Genomic DNA, 19,029 nt, shown 5'->3' on the forward strand with positions numbered 1-19,029 from the left:
AGTTGAGGCAGGAGGATCACAGTGAGTTTGAGGCCAGCATGAACTATTTAGTGAGACATTGTCTTAGAAAGAAAAGAAAGAAAGAAAGAAAGAAAGAAAAAATTACTTAAGATAGTCTCAAATTTGTGACCCTCCCAGAATGCTGGGATTACTCGTGTATACCACCAGGCCTGGCCTCAAGTAGCTTTTTTTTTTTTTTTTTTTGGTCTTTTTCATTTTTATTGGTACCAGGGATTGAACTGATGACTGCCTGCTTGCAAGGAAGGCGCTTATGCCGCTGAGCTAAATCCCCAGGCCCCTCAAGTAGCTTTTAATTCAAATAGGTTTTAATAAAGATTTCTTGCTAGATTTGATGGCACACACTTATAATCTCAGCACTTAGGAAGCTGAGGCAGAAAGATCACCATAAATTCTGAGCCAATTTGGACTACATAGTGAATTCAAGGCCAGCCTGAATTACAGAAAGAGGCCCTGATCCTCAAAAACAAACAAACAAACAAACAAATAGAAACAATAAATGTGTTTTACCAAACATGGCAGCACACACCTATAATCCCAGCACTCAGGAGGCTGAAGCAATCAGATTGCTATGAATCTGAGGTCAGCCTGTGATACATAGTGAGTTCAAGGCCAGTCTGGACTACAAAATGAGACCTTGTCTCTAAATAAGTAACTGAGTAAATAAATAAATAAATGTTTCTTGACTTGAAAACACGCTATGAGTGGAGCTAAGAAGCCATCAGTTGCTTGGGGCAGAGATTAGAAAGCGGGCTGGGAAGAGATTTGCATCTAGGGTTTCTAGCCAGTCAGCTGCAACCCCCACCCACCCCTGGTGGAGAGAAATTCTCTGAGCATCCTTGGTCCACTGCTAAGGTGTCTAGGACCCTCTGTGGCCACCGTGGAGCCAGATGTGAGGTAAAGGAAGGAGACTGTGGGAGTGGGAACTAGGCCTTGGTACAGTTCACAGGAGAGCTGGATGAGGCTGGGCACTGCGCATCCCCTCCCATTACGATGCCATGCTGCTTCACTGTGGACCTACTTTGTCCCCCGGTCTCTGCCCCCCCCACCCCGCCCCTCATGTTTTTCTCCCTGAACTGAGAATTAAATGCAAGCCCTTCCCACTGAGCTGTTTCCCCAGCCCTTTTCATTCTTTTAGGGAGATGGGGTCTCCTAAATTGCCCAGGCTGGGCCTCCTGCCTCAGACTCCCAGAGTGCTGGCATCACAGGTGTGCACTCCCCACTGGGCTCAGAGCTGCTGTCTTTTAACTGCCCCCCCCCGCCACCTCCTCTCCGTGCCAGCCTACTTGGGAGGAGAGATGGGATGCTATGTCGATGGCATCTGCCATGTCCCTGACTTGTCATGACACAGCCACTGTGAGCCAGATGCCCACCGATGGGCAAGGACATGAGTGATGGGAACCAGTGTGTGAGAGATGGGGTCAGCTCCTGACAGCCCATGCCTAAAGCTCCCAGTTCTCAACCCCAGGGGGACAAGGACAGGGACAACCCCAGGCCCTGTGAGACCTCCTTACCAGAGCTACGGGTGGAGCGAGACCCAGCATTGGCCCACAGGCGCCTTACCCTGGGAACTGGACTCCTGGACTGTCATCAGGTAGGGGTGCTGTCTCTGAGCTTCGGGGTGTCACTGCTCAACTGCAGCTGTTTGACTCAGGTCAGACCCAGGATAAAGCATGGGGAAGCCCTGTGGGGAAAAATGGGCCCCAAGGCTTGGGCTGGGCGTGGGGAAAGGAAATGCACTCTTTCAGAAGCAGTTAGATTCTGGGTCAAGATCAACACCCTGGGTCTGCATGGAGCTGATCAGTGAACTTTTCCCTCAGCTTCTACTGCTTTACTAATAAAATAGCTTCTACCAGGGTCATGGGCGCCCCCTGACCCCCAGAGTTTGCACAGGGATCAAGAGCAGGGACTCTAGAGCCAGACTGCCTGGCTTTAGACTCTTGGACTGTTACTTGCTTGATGACTTTAGGAAAGCGACCCATAAGATGGGGATAACTGCAGAACCAATTCCTCAGAATCCTCATGAAGATTGGAAATGTGCAATGCCAAACGCGGTAAACGAGACTCCCATGCAGTCAGGTTGCAAGACAGGGCGCGGTGAGTGTCCTTATTACCATCGTATGGGAAGACACTGTGCTGGAGCTTACAGCACGGCTGGGAGCAGGATGCAGAATCCCTGACTCCGTGGACAGTGGGCCAGCGGGGGAAGGAGGTGATCTAACATACTGAGCATGGCAGCCGGCCCTCTACTGCTGTTATCAGTGGCTGCTGGGCCCTTTAACACGTCAGTCCACTCAGCTTGTCTGAGAGCTGAGGAGTTCTATTCCTCTTATTAAAAATAAGACATTTTGCTTATAATCCCAGCACTCAGGAGGCTGAGGCAGGAAGAATGTGGCAAGTTCAAGACCAGCCGAGGCTACAAAGTATGCTCAAGACCAGTCTGAACTGCATTGTGAGACCCTGTCTCAAAAAGACTAAAATAAAATAAAATAAACAAAAAGAAAACATCAAAGTTTGGGCAGACTGCAGTGGTGCTGCCCGCCTGCCAGCCCAGCTCTCAGGAGGCTAAGGCAGGAGCATCACTGCGTTTGAAGTGAGCTCAAGGCCGGCGTGGACTGCACAGTGATATCCTGTCTCACACAAGCGATCCTAAAGCTCGGGAGGGAGATCAGGGAAGAAGAGGAAAGATGTCTCTCTTTGCCTTTGTCCTGGTCATTTTAAGCGCCAGTTGCAGCCAATCCATCCTCCCTAGGAACTGTGTCCTTGAGTCACTAAGCAGCTATCAGCAACACATTTTGGGGAGGAGCTGGAAAATGCAGGGAGGGGAAAGATCTGTGTTTGAATCAATAATTCCATTATGAATCTGTCACCCGTTGAATGGGTTTCGCTGCTTTAAATGCTTCCATGGATCTTGCACTAACCTCTTCGAGGGAACTTTGGTCTGGGCTGGACAGTTCTCCCCAGGGACTCAGACAGGCCCAAGGCCCCGCTCTTTCCTTGCTCATCAGACACTAGACTAGAGGCCGATGCTGGGAGAAAGGGCTTTTTCTTTCTTTCTTTTTTCTTCTTCTCTTTTGCTGTTGAGTATCAAACCATTTGAGAGGGATCTTAATTCACTTTTAACTTATATACACTGCACATTAAGTTCTGGACTTCATCTCAGTGAATCTTAGTACCTGGAAAGATGTACACCAATTTTCAAGTAAGGAAGCAACCTCAGAGAGACGGTGATCTCCCCAAGAACACACAGCTGCCAAGGGCCAAGCCGGAGTCCAAATCGACTGCATCCTTGTTTTCCTGAAGATGGAACCATAGCACCCAGTGGAGGAGGCGGTCTGGGATGTCCAGAGGCAAGCAATGCTCCCAAAATGCTTGAGCTGCCAGCTTTCACCCCATAAGTGACAGAAAAGAAAAGAAAGGGTTTTCCAGGAGACTCAGAAAGGGCTGTTAAGATCAAGAATGAATCCCCAGACCCCAGGGCGGCTGAGAACATCCTGCCTGAAGTACCTGGTGGCTGGTTTTTCCTTCTGGTTCTCAGAGGGACCAAGGTGTAATTTGGAGTTTTTTTGGACCCCAGGGAGTGGGAGGAGGGAGCAGCTCCTGGTAATGTCTCTAGCCAGTCTTTTTTGGTGAGGGGTGAGGGGTAACAGGGGTCGATCCAGCCAGTCTTGCAGAAGCTCTGTCTCCTGTCAGTCACCTTCCAGGTGCCACCTGTAGGGCCTCGTGCCAGCAGAACACCATGTTACAGGCTTCAGCTGCCACAGTCTCCTGCACTCACCTCTCCAGCATTAACCCTTCCTCAGCCTCCCACATGAGAAGGAAAACACCTTGTTTGCCACCGTTGTCTCTGTCTCTTCTGTCATGGTCACCTTCTGGCGGGTGGGATGATGGAGAGAAACAAATCACAGAGGACTGCTCTGCCTCTGACCTGTTGTCCAGTCACCTTCAGTTCCAGACATTGGGAATGACTACATTGCTGATGTCCTGACAGAGGGTTGGTCACGCTTTTCCTCTCAGGACTGTTAGAACACAGCATAGTCAAGTATTTCTTGTCAACAAGTATTTATTGAGCAACTACTGTGTGCTAGATACCATTCTTGTTAGCAGTAGTACTATGCTATAAAAGAAAGCAAAGCATCTTGTGTTGATGAGCTTTCTGTTACTGTAAAAAACATCTAAGATAATCACTTAAATAGAGAAAGGATTCATTTCGGTTCACAGTTTGTAGGTTTCAAGTCCATGATATGTTGACCCATTGCTTTGGGGCCTATGACAAAATAAAAAATGGCGGCGGGAGCATATTTCAGAGGAAGCCTGGTCACCTCAAGGTGAGCAGAAAGCAAACAGAGAGACGAAGAGACCAGTTCCCCATAATCCCCTTGTGCATGCGGGGGGCATACACTGTACCTCTGAACTATACTCCTTCAGCCCAACCAAAATCACTTAAGGAAGTGGACAGTGCTGAGGGGAAAACAAAGCAAGGTAAGGAGCTGCAGAGTGGCTGTGGGACGGTCTCTATTTGGATATGGGACAGAAAGGCAGTGGGGAGTCACTGCTGAGCAGAGAGAGAGGCAGTGCTGGGGAACCAGCCATGTGGGGTTGGCGGGCATGGGCAGGTAACAGGGTTAAGAGGTGTATTATTGATTTTCTGCTGTTTTTTTAATAACAACATATCTAACCCTGGATAAGAGTTTAAAAAGATTTTATTTAGCTCATAGTTTCGTAGGCTGAAAGTTCAAGACCAGATGGCCTTAAGACAGGAAGCCAGACCAGGGAGGGGTGTCCAGGCTCGATTTCTTGCATCACCTACCTGTCACGAGAACAAGCCGCTGTCTAGGAGACCAGCGTTGATTCCTTCCAGTGACCAGATTCCCCAGCATGGGCTGCACCTCTGGAAAGTCACACTACTTCTAAACACTGCCACAGCAGTTTGCAAAAACGTGAGCCCTTGGAGGACACACCTGCACCATAGCCACACCTGAGCAGGTGGCAGCAATCACGCATGTCCTGTGGGAAATCAGGTGGCTGTTTCACAGGACCAGTGGGCAGTGCAGAGGCTGGAGGCCATGCGAGGAGCCCAGTGAGGTTGCTAGGAGTCAGGGAGAGGGCTCGGGATGTTATGCCGGGGGAAGGGAAGCCACTGTAGTTATGAAACATTGCGGGGAGCAGTTGGCCAGCTACACGGTCCAAGCAGGAGACAACAGTGGTTGCCTTAGGGGTGAGGGACGGCAGTGAAGCAGGACAGAAGAAGATGCATTTGGAATTCAGACAAAAAAATCTAAGAATTTCAAGTGCTCACCCTCCAAGGTAGGGTGTAATTCTGGTTTTAGATGCCAGAGATTAAATCTCAGGGCCTTTGCACAGAACTACATCCCAGCCCTTTTATGTTTTTTATTTTGAGAGAGGGTCTTGCTAAGTCACGAAAGTTGCCCAGACTGGGCTTGAACTTGTGATCTTCCTGCCTCAGCCTCCCATGGTGCTGGCAAATGTGCACCACCACGTCTTGCTAGGAGTAAGGCTCTTATAGCTTAGAAGTCTGGGAGCCCAAAGTCTTCCCGAAGGCCACTTCTGTGCTTCCCCAGAGAGTCCCAGAAGACTTACATCAGCCCAAGGCTTCTCTTGTGTCAAGGATTCCTATGGATTTTCTTCCTGAGGCCAGAAGTTCAGTCTTATTTTTGTCAAAATCAGAGGCAAAGCTAGGACCCAAGTAGGATCACAGGGTGGATGGTGAGCAGCCCGCTTTACCCACGAATATTAAACAGTTATAAATGGGTAGACAAGCGGGACCCTATGAGGCAGGCAGAGGGCATGTGACCTTGGCCATGGGGTATCCAATCAGAGGAAAGAAAGGGGTAGAGCTGCAAAGGCATGGCCAGGAACTGACTCCAAGCAGAAATGTCCAGATTCTTACTGACTGGCCCTCGGAGGTGGGCATCCTGGCCTTTACTAGCTGCACGATCTTGAGCAAAGTACTTAACTTTTTTTTTTTTTTTTTGGTACCAGGGGTCGAACTCACACTACATGCTTGCAAGGCAGGTGCTTATGCCAATGAGCTAAATCCCCAGCCCATTACTTAACTTTTAAAATTTCCTTTTTTCCATGCATAAAAAGGGAATGCATGTGTTGCTGTGAAACAATGTCTTTAGCATCCTACAGGAGACATCTACTATTTTATGGTCTGTCCAGCATCTGAATCTGATTGCCATCTGGAGGAATTTTCCAACTTACGACTCTTAGTGAAAGACAGTGTAGCTCCTGTGCTACAGTGAAACTGGGGATTCCACACATTTGTTTTTCCAGCTTCCCTGGCAACTAGAAAGGCTTCCCTTGGAGCCACGTGATCTGGCTCCACCAATCAGGATCAGCAGCCCGGGACTCTGAATTTGGAGGCAGTGGCACAAAGAAGCCAGAATTGTAGAGGACTTCCTGGTAGCAATAGTGGTTGCAGCAAGATCAAATTGCAGAGCCAGCTGGGCCTGACGGTGTAGGTCTGTGATCCCAGCACTCAGGAGGCTGTGACAGGAGGATCTCTTCGAGTTCAAGGCCAGCCTGGGCTGCATTGTGAGCTCAAGGCCAGCCTGAACTACATAGCAAGAACCTGTCTCAAAACAAAACAAAATCAAAGTTGCAGGGCCATAAACTAGCAACAGAATTCTACATCCAGCATTGGTGGGGGCAGTAGTGGGAACCCTAATATCTATCTAGGGACCAGGGGAGGCAACAACCAGTACATTGATGAGGTTTTGGGCATTGATTCTGGTTTCCAAACCTCTGGAGAATCTCTGAACTAGTCAATATCATGCTGGTAATTTCCTTTTTTTGGTTAAGACAGAACTTTTATAACCCAGCACATTGTTGCGAGACATCAGTGTAGTCTCTAACTCTCTCACACTGCAATCCAAGCTACAAACCTTAAATTTCCTAACTAAATAATTAACTTGGGCCAAATCTGAGCTGTGATCAGCATAGAATCACAAAACGGACTTTGCAGAGAGATCCCTTTGTAAATTCTTGGCTTATGGGAATGGATAAGACTAACGCTTGTCAACCTAGTTTTTTTTCTCTCCTATTACTACCAGGATCCTAATTCTACTCAGAGTGGTGATGATCCAAGTAATGGAAGACTGCATTCCTCAGCCTCCTCTGCGACTAGAGGAGTCTAAGACATTTAGCACACATCCTTCTTGCTCTTCCCACTGTTCCTCTAGCTTCCTGACTGGAACATAGTGATGATGGCTGGAGTTTCAGCAGCTGATTTGGAATATGAGGTGACTTTGAGAAGGCATGCAAATCCTGGGAAAGTAACGGATACATCTAAATGCATGAACCACCATATCAAGCCCTGGACTGCCCCAGGGAGCACAGTTTCCAAGCCACTGATCTCTGAGGCCACAAACAATTGATTTGTGGCTCTGATTCCATGGAGTAGCACTTGAAACACGTTTTCAGCTGGAGGGAAATTGAAGGGCTGCTCCTTAGCGGAGATCTGTTTCATCCACAGGTCCCAGCCATCTCTCTCGGGCCTGTCTCTTGCCCTTCAGAACTTGACTCTCGTTTGACCCTTTTATTTCCCTACTGTCTACACCATCTTCCCCAGTGCCTTCAGAGCTCAGCCCTATGGTAGCTTTCACATTGGTCCTGGGCTCAACAACCTCGACTTTGAAGGAGGAAGCCCCTTCCTTCTTGTTCGTGGGCTTCTTCCTGTGATGCCCAGCATTCTCTGTGCAGAGGGCACCATGCACTCAGTTCTTTTTTTTTTTTTTTTGTCTTTTTCATTTTTTATCGGTACCAGGGATCAAACTCACGACCGCCTGCTTGCAAGGCAGGTGCTTATGCCGCTGAGCTAAATCCCCAGCCCCACTCAGTTCTGACCCCACTTCTAGTTCTTACTTGTGGTGTCTGGTGGGGTGGGTCTTTTAGCCTCTCCGTGCCTCAGTTCCCTTATCCGTAAGGTGATGACAGTGACCCTGTCTCGCTTAGGGGACTCTGGGAGAAAAATAGTCATGCAAGTGCTCGGAGGATGGAGCCGAATCTCATACAAGTCCGTTTCCTGGTTGCAAACGATGACTCAGCCCCTACCCCCAGCTCATTTGCAGCTTCAGTTATTTTTTCCTGCCTTGTACTTGTCCACAGTGGCAGCTCATCTGTCCGCCTTTTCACTTGTCAGTCTTTTAAAGATCTGCCTGAGATTTATTCCTGTTGACTTGGTATTTTACTATCTTGCATTTACATATAGCTTGCATTTATCTATTGTGATTTACAACCACCTCTGGCAACCTCAGTTTATATTTATTGAGGGCTTACTATGTGCCAGGCATTTTGCTCAGCACTGCACACAGGTTATGTTATTTAACACAGAAAACATAAGGGCTGGGTACTTCTGTTCTCTTCTGTTTGTTGTTTGTCTGCTTATTTGTGTGAGATAAGGAGGGTCTCACTATGTAGTTCAGGCTGGCCTTGAGCTTGTGGCAATCCTCCTGCATCAGTCTCTCCAGTGCTGAGTGTTATCTTTTTACAGATGAGGCAACTGAATCAAAGTATGGTTAGAGCCAGGCAACTAGTGAACTGTGTCATCACTGTTTGAACCTATGGAAATCTGCTTTAAGGCAATAAGAGAGTGTCATTTTTGCTTTTGTTTTGCTTTGTTTTTGGTACTGGGAATCTATCTTAGGATCTTGGACTTGCCAGGCAGGTACTTATGCCGCTGAGCTATATCCCTGGCCTGACTGTGTCATTTTTGGTACTGGAAGGAAGCAGATGCTGAGACAGAATTGGAAAAGCAGAGCCAGGCCTAGTATCCCAGGCCTGTATTCCCAGCACTGAGGGAAGCTGAGGCAGGAGAATCAAAAGTTTGAGCCCCATCTGGATGACTTACCTAGATTCTGTCTCAAAATAAAAATACGATAAAATGAAAAGGACTGGGGCTGGAGATTTAGCTCAGCGGCATAAGTGCCTACCTTGCAAGCAGGTAGTCATGAGTTCGATCCCCGGTACCGATAAAAAGGAAAAAGACAGAAAAAAAAAAAAAAAAGAAAGAAAAGAAAAGGACTGGGGATATAGCACAGTGATAGAGCACTCTGGGTGTGATTGCCTGTACCCCCATCCCCCCCCCCCACACGTATACAAAGGAATTAGGAATGTTAAGAATGCACGTGGTGAGCCAGGGATATAGCTCAGTGGCATAGCGCGTATCTGGCAATTGCAAGGTCCTGAGTTCAATTTCTGGTACCAAAAATAAAATAAAATAATAAAAGAAATGCGGGTAGTGCCAGGCACGGTACCTATAATTCCAATACTTGGCAGGCTGAGGCAGGAGGATCACTGCAAATTTGAGACTAGCCTGAACTACATAGCAAAACCCTATCTAGTGCCAGGGATATAGCTCAGTGGCACAGTGCCTGTCTGCCAAGCACGAAGTCCTGAGTTGGATTGCCCATACGAAAACAAACAAACAAAAAAAGACACTGGCTAAAAAAAGAAATGTAGGTGATTTGTGGGCAGGGCACCTGTAGAAGGTAGAGGAGGAAGCGGGACTGGTTAGGGGGAGCCATGGGCTGCAGTACGTGTCTTGCAGGGAGCAAAGACTGACCACTAGAGGAGCTTGGGAAATGGCCTGTCCGGGTAGATGCCTACACCGTGCCAAGCCCCTCAAACCCTGCCGTGGATGGCAAAGGTCCCTGAGGGAGGCTGCTTGAACCTGAAGAGCAAGGGACAGCCATGGCACAAGCCACAGCCTCCACAAACTCCACAAAGCAAATGCACTCTGCTTCTTAGGGGCCTTAGCTCTGCCCTGCTTAGCTCTCAGGGTCTCCGGGTCACCAAGGCACAGCGACACTTGAATCTGAACTGCGCACTGGTCCGGGTCTGTCACACGTATCTCATTTCGGGGCCAGTGGCTGTTGACACACACTCATCTCATGGCACAAGTCAGGACGACTGGAGGCTGCATCGAAACACACATGACCGTTTATTTCATGTCTTTATTTACTTTTTGTTTGTTTGTTTTATGAGACAGGGTCTCACAGTGTAGCCCAGGCAGGCCTTGAACTTGTGAGAATTCTTTTGCCTCAGTTTCTCAAATCCTAGGATTATAACTGTGTACTACCTCATGTGGCAATATAATTCCTAACTCAGAGAAGGGTCAGGCAGGGTACGAGGGCATCTAAGGGTACAGGAAAGTGAGTGGTAGAAGTGGGATATGAATCTAAGCCTGCAGAACAACAAACACAGTCATCGTGGCCTTCTCCAGTGAGGGTCAGCCTCATTAGCCAATCTGGTCACTGTGGTAGGCCTACACGGGTCCCAGGCCTGTTAAAAATAAAGAAATAATAAAGAAATTATATTATTATTATTATTATTGTTGTTGTTGTTGTTGTTGTGTCTTTTTGAGACAGCGTCTCACTATGCATGCAGTTTAGGCTGGTCCTGGGCTCACTGTGTAGCCCAGGCTGGTCTCAAACTTGCAACAATGCTCTGGCTCAGCCTCCTGAGTGCTGGGATTACAGGAGTGTGCCACCACACCCTGCTCAAAATCATCATTATTTAAGACTAGGAAATTATCATTAAGCTTCTAGAAATTTCCTTCAAGTCACAGAGACTTGAAGATTTCAGTATCATTTGGGGAGACATCTTTTACCTAATAGTTCTCGATTCTGTATTGGTATCTTCATGAGAACTTAAAAAAATTATAATGGTAAAAAAATGCATTAACCCATTAAAAAATAGGCCAAGTGGCCATACAGAAGGCAAATCCATACTCCTGCCCCGCATGCCTGTGTGCGTGCACAGCTGGGGAAGGAGCCAGGGCCTCGGGCACGCTTGCAACCCTCTGCTTCGGATCCACACGGCGCCCCAGCCTGCAGCGTGCTCTGGTCTCTTGCTTAGCAGGGGCTCAGCAGGCTTTGAACTTCAGGCCCTCTGCGGAACCCACTAAGTCTCTTTCTTTCCTCTCCTGCCATCCTGCTGCACTGCTGACCCCTTTTCCCTCCTCGCTTTGCCCTAAGGCTGTTTCCTGCCTATCCAGGGGCCGCCAATGGCCCCAAGCCTTGCAGCTGCTCCCACTCACTCACCCCAGGTCCTGGCCAGGGCTCACCTCTCCCTAGCACAGCCCTGCCAACTCCCAGATGCCCCTGGATACACTCAGTGCCACTGCCAGCAGATCATTAGGGACAAACAAGACTTAGGCAAATCACCAAGAATCTGAAAAGTGCCTAGTCAGGGAATTGCACGCCAAAGACAGCTTTACTATTATTATCATATTAAAATAATACATGTTTGTGGTGAAGAGTAAGACAATCTTTGATAAAAAGAAAAGCATTAAAGTCACCCTGAGGTAACTGCTGTTACATGTTGGGTTGTCTTGCTTGGCTGGGGGTTTGGTAATTTTTTTTTGAAACAGTGTCTTGCTATGTAATTCAGGCTGGCTTTGAACTTGAAATGATCCTGCTGCCTCCTGGCTTACTTTCCAAGGACATAAGTATGAACTGCCAAAATCAGTTATCTGCTGGGTGTGGTGATGCATGCCTGTCATCCCAGCACTTTGGGAAGTTGAGGCAGGAGGATCACAAGTTGAAGGCCAGCCTAGGCATTTAGTGACTTACTGAGAATCTGCTTTTTTAAAAAAGCCCTGGTGATCTGTTTTAGTGCTAAGGCCCTAGTTTTAATTCCCAGTTTCTGGAGAAAAGAGAACAAAGGAAAGAGAAAGTTTACTGCATTCAGAGTACACCATAAGAGCCACCAAAGCTTCTCTGCATTGATGCTCTTGAACATCTCCTTCAGATGTACCTTATTTTCCTTTCTGCAGATGTTTTCTGACTCACATGCAGCTCCCTAGCAGCGAAAGCTTCACATTCCACCACAGAACCACCTGCCTTGCTGGCGTGGTAGCTCACTTCTTTTTTTTTTGGTACCAGGGATTGAACTCACAACCTCACACTTGCCAAGCAGGCGTTTAGGCCGCTGAGCTAAATCCCCAGCCTGGTAGCTCACTTCTATAATCCCAGCACTTGGGAGGCTGAGGCACAAGGATAGGAAGAATTTATATGTTTATTTATTTGAGACAGGGTCTCACTATGCAGCTCTGGCTGGTCTTCAACTCACTATGTATCCGAGGCTGGCCTCAAACTTCTGGCAGCCCTTCTGTCTCAGGCTCCCAGATGCTGGGATGACAGGTGTGCACCACTACACCCAGCTGGATTGTAAATATGAGGCCGGCCTGGGCCATATTAATATTACCCTAGCCAGGCTCAGATAGCCCTGGCTAGTAGGAGCTGAGTCTCCTTCTCCCAGCCTCTCTCTCCAGGCCAAGGTCAGCAACAGGCAGTGTGATGACTGCATCATCATGGATGACCACACTGGCCTCTATGTCACCCAGTCCTGGACTCAGTGTGCCACCTACTACTTGCTAGCTGTGACAAGCAACTTTGTGCCTCAGTTTCCCCTTTTTATATGGGCATGCAGGGAGAATTTTCTGGAAGAGGCAGCAGTGGGCTAGGCAATGGAGCTAGAATGCTCACTAGGGCTCCCCACTTTTCAGCCTGAAGCAGTGGACACCCCACGCACACAGTCCTTCACCTGTGACCATCTGCTCTCGTCATTCTTCCATCCAACTCCAGGCTCTTGGATGTCACTTTGGAAAGTCCTGTCCCACCCAATGCTGCTTCCTGTTTCCCCTAAGCCATGGTGGGGAGAGGGTCACCCACTCCCTCAGGAACCGAGGTATCCTCCATCCCATTCCTGTTTTCTCTGGCCTGTCATAAACTGTCATAACCAGGGGTGGGACAGAGTCTGGGGATGTGGTGGTTAACCATCAAATTGAGTGGGGACCACCCAAGCTGAACTGAGTCAGCATGGTTCTGGGTGCAGAAGACCCATGTTAGACGGGACTATAGAAGAACAGAACGGGAGGGAAGGATCTCAGCCGCTTTTCTTTGGAAGAACTTCTTTGCAGCTGGTTTTCTGTGGAGGAACTTCGGTTATTCTCAGAGTAGCCTCGGTCCTCACCACCGCCAAAGATGGCTGCCGTTGTCTTCTGAGGAGCTCCAGTCTTCACCTTCCCTTTGAGCATCGACTGCTGGCTCTCAGCAAAGATTCTTCAGCTTGCAGCACTGGCCTTCCAGCCTGCCAGCACAGACTTTGGCTTCTCGTGTGACCCTTCAGCCTTCTGGTGACCTTGGTCTTGACCTTGCAGACTCCTTGGTCTTTCATCATGGAGCCTTCTGCTTCCTGATGTGGACTCGTTCGGGACATTGCCTGGGCTCCAGGCCTTCGGCTGGCTGGATCCTTCATATCTCTAGTGCGTCAGCTGATCTTTTGCACTGTTCTACATTTGACTCTGTGGGGTCTATTGTAGGCCAGTCTTGTAAAGTTTTGTGTGCTGCGTTAAATCTGATTCAGAGCATGTGAAATCTTTTGAGGAGTCTTGCCCCAGCTTGTAAGCACTAATACAGGGGGGAAATGATAAAGTCTATTATTATTATTAATATTATTATTATTGTGACAGTGTCTATGTAGTTCAAAGCCAGGCATGGTGGCACATGCCTGTAATCTCAGCACTTGAGAGGCTGAGATAGGAGGATCATTGTGAGTTCAAGGCCAACCTGCACTGCATAGTGAAACTTTGCCTCAAAAAAACAAACACTGTGTAGTTCAGGCTGGTGTTGAACTCACTATATAATTCAAACTGGCCTCAAATTTACAACAATCCTCTTGCCTCAGCCTCCTGAGTGCTGGGATCACAAGGCTGCTGTGGAGGAAGATGAGGGTGAGAGGAAAGAACCCCCCTCAGGCTTCCCCAATGGAAAGAGGGCCTGTGGTAGAAGCAGGAGGAAGCCAACTGGTACAGAAACCCATAATCCAACTCCATCTAATATCCCATAATAAAATGCTGTCAACTCGAATTTCCTGTTCAAGTGGATTTGTTAGGAAGGCTGGCAGAGGTCAGAGGCGCATTCCAGGCCGCCTGGGGTGGAGGCTTCAGTAGGGTGTGTAGGGGTTACTGGGTTATAGAGGCCCCTCCTAGCCCTCTCCCTTCTTCTGTCCAAACAGGTCCTCAGGAAGGGTTTTGTCACACAAAAGTGTCAGTACCAAGGCTCTGTGAACCTGAGCTGGCTGGTGGTGGGGCCTGGAACCTTCTGAGGAAACAAATGTGTAACCCCTCTCAGAAGCACCCAGCCACTATGACAGTGCAGTGGTTTCAGACCTCAGCCAGAAGCGGGGAGATGTCCCAGGTAGAGGAAGCCACACACCAACCCCGAGGCAACCTTGGGACCCAGGGGGCTGCTTAGGGTAGCCTCAGGCACCGTGACCACCCAAGGGGTGACCCTACCTAGCACTCACCGGCTGCCATCTACTCACTCCCTGGCTGGCCCACTGCTAAGCTCTCCTTCCTCCTGGGGTGGGGGCCTGGCTTCCCTGGGGTCCTCTGGGGCTCGATGGAAGGTTTCATTGAGAAGTTGCTCCTGAGTGGTCACCACGGACCAGGCTCTGTGCTGAGCGGCCTTGTGTTGTCTTGTGGAGTTCAGGCCAGGAAGTGGCAATGGGGCTGAGGGCTGGGCTGGGTGAGGACGGGCTGCTGCCTTCTCCACCTCCCCAAGTCAACAAGGCTCCTAAACCAGGTCCTCACACAGTGAAGGATGGCCGCACTGGGGCAAGAACGGAGCTCCATGTGACCCCAAAGTCCACGCAAGAAGAATGGGGAGAAGTCAGAGTCTTGTCAGAGTTTTGGAAGCCAGCCTGGGCCTGGCATAGTAAGGGTGAGGCCAGGCCTCGGCTGCGCCCCGGACCTGTGGGTGGGTGCCAGCACGAGAGGGCTGAGGGGGCCCGGGTGGCCCAGGAGGGCAGGGCCAGGCCTCCATCCCTTTTGTGAGCCGTTTTAATTCGTGTAAATGAGGGTTTTTAATTTGTTATTCTGGGTTTTATTTCTATTACCGTCTCATTTGCCTCTAAACCCTATTGCGCCCCAGCCTCGACCGAATTCCATTCGATGCATTAGGACTAATTCTCCTCCCAAAGGGTTAGACATTTTCTCCCCACACAAAAGTCGCTTATTTTGGATAAAGAGACGATTAGATTTATCTTTAATATTTTAATGGCAGCTGGGATTAGCAGGCAAACAGCCCTGACTGGGGTTGTTCCTTGCGGATTAGGTCCTGATAAACTCTCAGATGGGGAGCCCCCACCCCAGTTTCTGCTTTCCACAAAGTGCTTTTTATTATTTTTGGTTGAAAAAAAAAACTCCCTTGTCTTTTGAGGCATCATAAATTCCATTTGCTGTTTTCTATTAAATCAAGTTGATTAAATTCGTTGTGACTCTTTGCACATAGATCTTTTTAATTTTAACGTCTCCAGCATAAAATCTTTAATGGTGCAATTCGAAATTGCTGCAATATACAGTCGAGGCCCTGATAAAACAGATGGAAATGAGGTTATGCAGGGAGGGGCCCTGGCGGGAGGGGCAGGGGCAGGAGGAGGCGGGCGACTGCCTCCCGGGCTGGGTCTGGAAGCCCCGATGCCACAGACCCTTGTTTGCCACTTCCACTTGGCCTTATTCACAGGGTGCTTGTTGTGTGCCTGGCACAGTGTGCCCGCTGCCAATGGCGCTCACACAGAGGCCCTGAGAGGTCACTGCCTCAAGGATACACAGTACACCACGGGCATGCTTAGGTCCAGATCCTCTTCAGCTGGTAGTGGTCCCAACTTGCCTCACGAGCCTCCACATCCTGGTCAGTGAAATGGGGAGATCAGTTCTGCTCTGCCTCACAGGGGCTCGGATGGATTAGATGAGACCCACACATGGCCTGGGACCTGCTAGGCTCTCTGGGAGGTTGGGGGATGGGGCTGACCCATTGAGGCCCAGAGAGCTGCCATCCTTGGGTAGAGCTGAGTTTTGAGACCCTGAGCATCATCCCTAAATCCGGGGTCTTCGTGCCCCTCCCCTGGATTCCCTGGGCCTCTAGCCTGGCCTTGGGCTTTTTCTCCTGTCCCTCCTGCTCTAATCCTGACCTCATCAAGTCCTGGGAAGGGTTGATCCACAGAAGCAAATCCCTCATTCAGAGAGGCAAAATCAGCTTAATTTGTAGCAATTTGAAGCAGGTCTTTGCCAGGATTTGAATATCAAATTATCCCACAGCCTGTGGCCTCCCCCACCCGGGCAGCATGGATGGGCTGCTGCGGGCTTCCCTGGGGAATCTATTCTGGGAGCAACTAAGGCGGAGGCTGAGGGAAGGCTGGATGGGCAGGGGGTGCCGAGGACATGGGCATCACCAGTCAGCCCCTGTTCTAAGAAGGCGCTGCACCTGAGGAGTGTGAAGGCCTCCATTTAGGAGACTTACTCAGGCCTCCTCTCAAATATGCTGGCCCTCCTGTCCACGGGTGACATGTCATAAACTCAACCAACCACAGATACAAACTATGCAGAAAAATATCTGGAGCCAGGCATGGTGGTGCAAGCCTATAATCCCAGCACTCAGGAGGCTGAGGCAAGAGGGTCGCCATGAGTTTAAAACCAGCCTGGGCTACATAGTGAGTTCAAGGCCAGCCTGGATCACATATGAGACCTGTCTCAAAAAAGAAGAAAAAAAAAAAAAAAGAAAAGAAGAAGACGAAAAAATAGAAAAAGATTCGTGCTGAATATGGACAGACTTGTTTCTTGTTATTTCCTAAAACACAGCATAGTGGCTATGCCCAGTGCATTGTGTTAGGTATTATAAGTAATCTAGAGATGACTTAAAATGCACGAGAGGCCATGCACAGACTATATGCAAATACTATGTCACTTTATATAAGAGACTTGAGCACTCACAGGTTCAGGCTTGGGGAGCCTGGAACCAGTGTCTCAAGGTTAATGAGGGACCACTGTGTACAGATTCCCAGATCCTCCCAAACATAAAGATTTTCATGACTAGAAATTTTGGGGAACTCTGGAGTAGCTCAGTTAGCCAGTCAACACACATTTACAGGGCACACTCCTGGTGCCTCCTTCTATATGGGGGAACCTGCCTCCTCTGGCACCTGCCCACCCCATCTTTTCTTAGCTCTGGCACTGCAGGTCATTTTCACTGAGTCTGCTCCATGGTGGCCCCAGACGCCTGCACCCGTGGTGACAAGGGTTCCTTGGCCTTCCCTTCCGGGTCAGCTTGTACTTTTCTGCCCATGCCCTCCCCCACGATTCCTTCCTCTGCACACGCTCAGGCCTGGCAGTGAGCTTCTCACGTCCACTGCACAGGACTCACTGCCCAGATCCAAGGCTCTGGGGGCTGAACTCTCTCTCATTGTCCTGTGCCTTGGGGCTCTTTGGAATGAAAGCTGCAGCCCTGGCAGTGGAGGATGGGCTGGGGCAGACCTGTGTGTCCATCTGCCACCACCCACAGGGAAGGATAGAGCCAGGTGCTGTCCTCAGGATGCCCACAGCCAGGAGGTGGACCAGGAGGCGGCAAAGCATTCCCTGAGCTGGGCACAGTTCTGTGTGTACTTCCTCTGTCCTCCCATCTAACCTTCACAGGGTCCTACGAAGTAGCAACCCTAGAGCATGCATCCATTTCTCAGACAGGCAAACTGAGGCAGAGAGTGACAAGCAATGTGGTCCAGGTGACAGCGTAGTAAGCTCATATCCAGGCAGTGTGACTCCAGCCTGTCCTCGTAATCTCTTGCTCTTCTCATTCTTCTTTCTTTATTACTGGGGATTGAATCCAGAGCTCTTTCTACTAAGGTACACTCTTGGCCCTCTACTTTTGTTTGTTTTTGAGTTAAGGGCTTGCTAAATTGCTCAGGCTGGTTTGAATTTGGTAATCTTCCTGCCTCGGCCTCTCAGAGTGCTGAGATTACAGGTTTGCCCTGACCACATCCAGATACCATTCATCCACTCATCCATCCATCTTAGAGACTATTTGATTGATAGAAAGATCAACAGACAGACAGTCTCTGCACAGCAGTGACTGGCCTGATTCTTAAGGATGTAGTCACTATGTTTTTGGAGAGGAGCATTCAGCCCCTATAATAGCAATCACAGAAGGCACTGGGAGGCAGCATCTTTATTTGTTCAATAATGTTCTGCAGCGCAGGTGAGGCGGAGATGAAAAGACCGTGCCTCAGCCTCATGGAGCTCCCAACCTGGGGCCCTGAAAGCCTCACGGCAGCTATGAGGCCTAAGAACACTGAAGAAAGCCCAGTATTGTGGGAGCACTGGGAAGACCCTGAAGCCGGGGAGATGGGGCAGGGAGAGGTGGTTCCTCATCCACGGTGCCTCTGGGCCAGCCAACCCCAAGCATTTCTCTGACCACCAAACCCAGCGGGCAGACCACCTTGGACGGAGGTCTGTGTCTCTAACTCCTGTGTGTTCTGGGAGCACCCGGTTCCTGAGCCCCTGGGTCCTATGACTAGCAGGGGAGTATATGTGGGGCTGGGCTACCTTGGGAAAGCCCAGTGGTTTGAACTGAGGGCACCTCGAGTTTGGAGCAGGAAATTGTTCAGACTCACTTAGAAGTCACAGGAGGCCTGTTGAGATGGAACCAGTGCCCTCCTCTCCTCTCCTCTCCTCTCCTCTCCTCTCCTCTCCTCTCCTCTCCTCTCCTCTCCTCTTCTCTCCTCTCCTCTCCTCTCTTCTCCAGGGTGGTCTGGCCCCACCTGGGCTCTCTCCCTCCCCTGTTCCCCTCGTCTGCCTTGCCTGATGGTGGCCAGGGTAGCTTTTCCTGAATAACGATGGTATTGGCTCAGATTAAGGGCAACTAGCTGGCTCTTGGCTTTTCCTTTTTATATAACAACTAATCTCCTTCTAATCAGCCATTATTAAATTATATTCCGTTTTTAATTCATTCACAGATCACCATTGGGACAGCTGGATGGATAATTGGGGAGAGATAATTTATGTAAATGAGGAGCAGCAGAAGGTTGGGGGGAGGGAAGCCCAGGGCCAAAGGGGCCCCTCCTGCACCAGACTGAGGAGGGGACGGTGGCTGTGTCCTAGCTGGGTACGCCGGGGCTTTGGAGCCTCACACAGGACCTTTAGGGTTCCTG

The 19,029-nt window shown here is 49.4% G+C and overlaps 1 protein-coding gene across 1 annotated transcript in view; it reads right to left on the reverse strand.

Annotated features, from left to right (window-relative positions):
• Positions 1–10,008: 10,008 nt before the first annotated feature.
• Positions 10,009–19,029, reverse strand: part of Lin52 (lin-52 DREAM MuvB core complex component) — a 132,292-nt gene continuing 123,271 nt past the window's right edge. The window contains exon 6 of the mRNA XM_063241010.1: positions 10,009–10,326. Within this exon, the coding sequence (XP_063097080.1) occupies positions 10,310–10,326 (17 nt within the window). The 3' untranslated portion in view covers positions 10,009–10,309. The remainder of the gene's footprint in view (positions 10,327–19,029) is intronic.

This window comes from Cavia porcellus, unplaced genomic scaffold, assembly GCF_034190915.1.
Source record: "Cavia porcellus strain 051 isolate PalLab524CR breed Dunkin Hartley unplaced genomic scaffold, mCavPor4.1 scaffold_31, whole genome shotgun sequence".
In the NCBI taxonomy this organism is placed as follows: domain Eukaryota; kingdom Metazoa; phylum Chordata; class Mammalia; order Rodentia; family Caviidae; genus Cavia; species Cavia porcellus.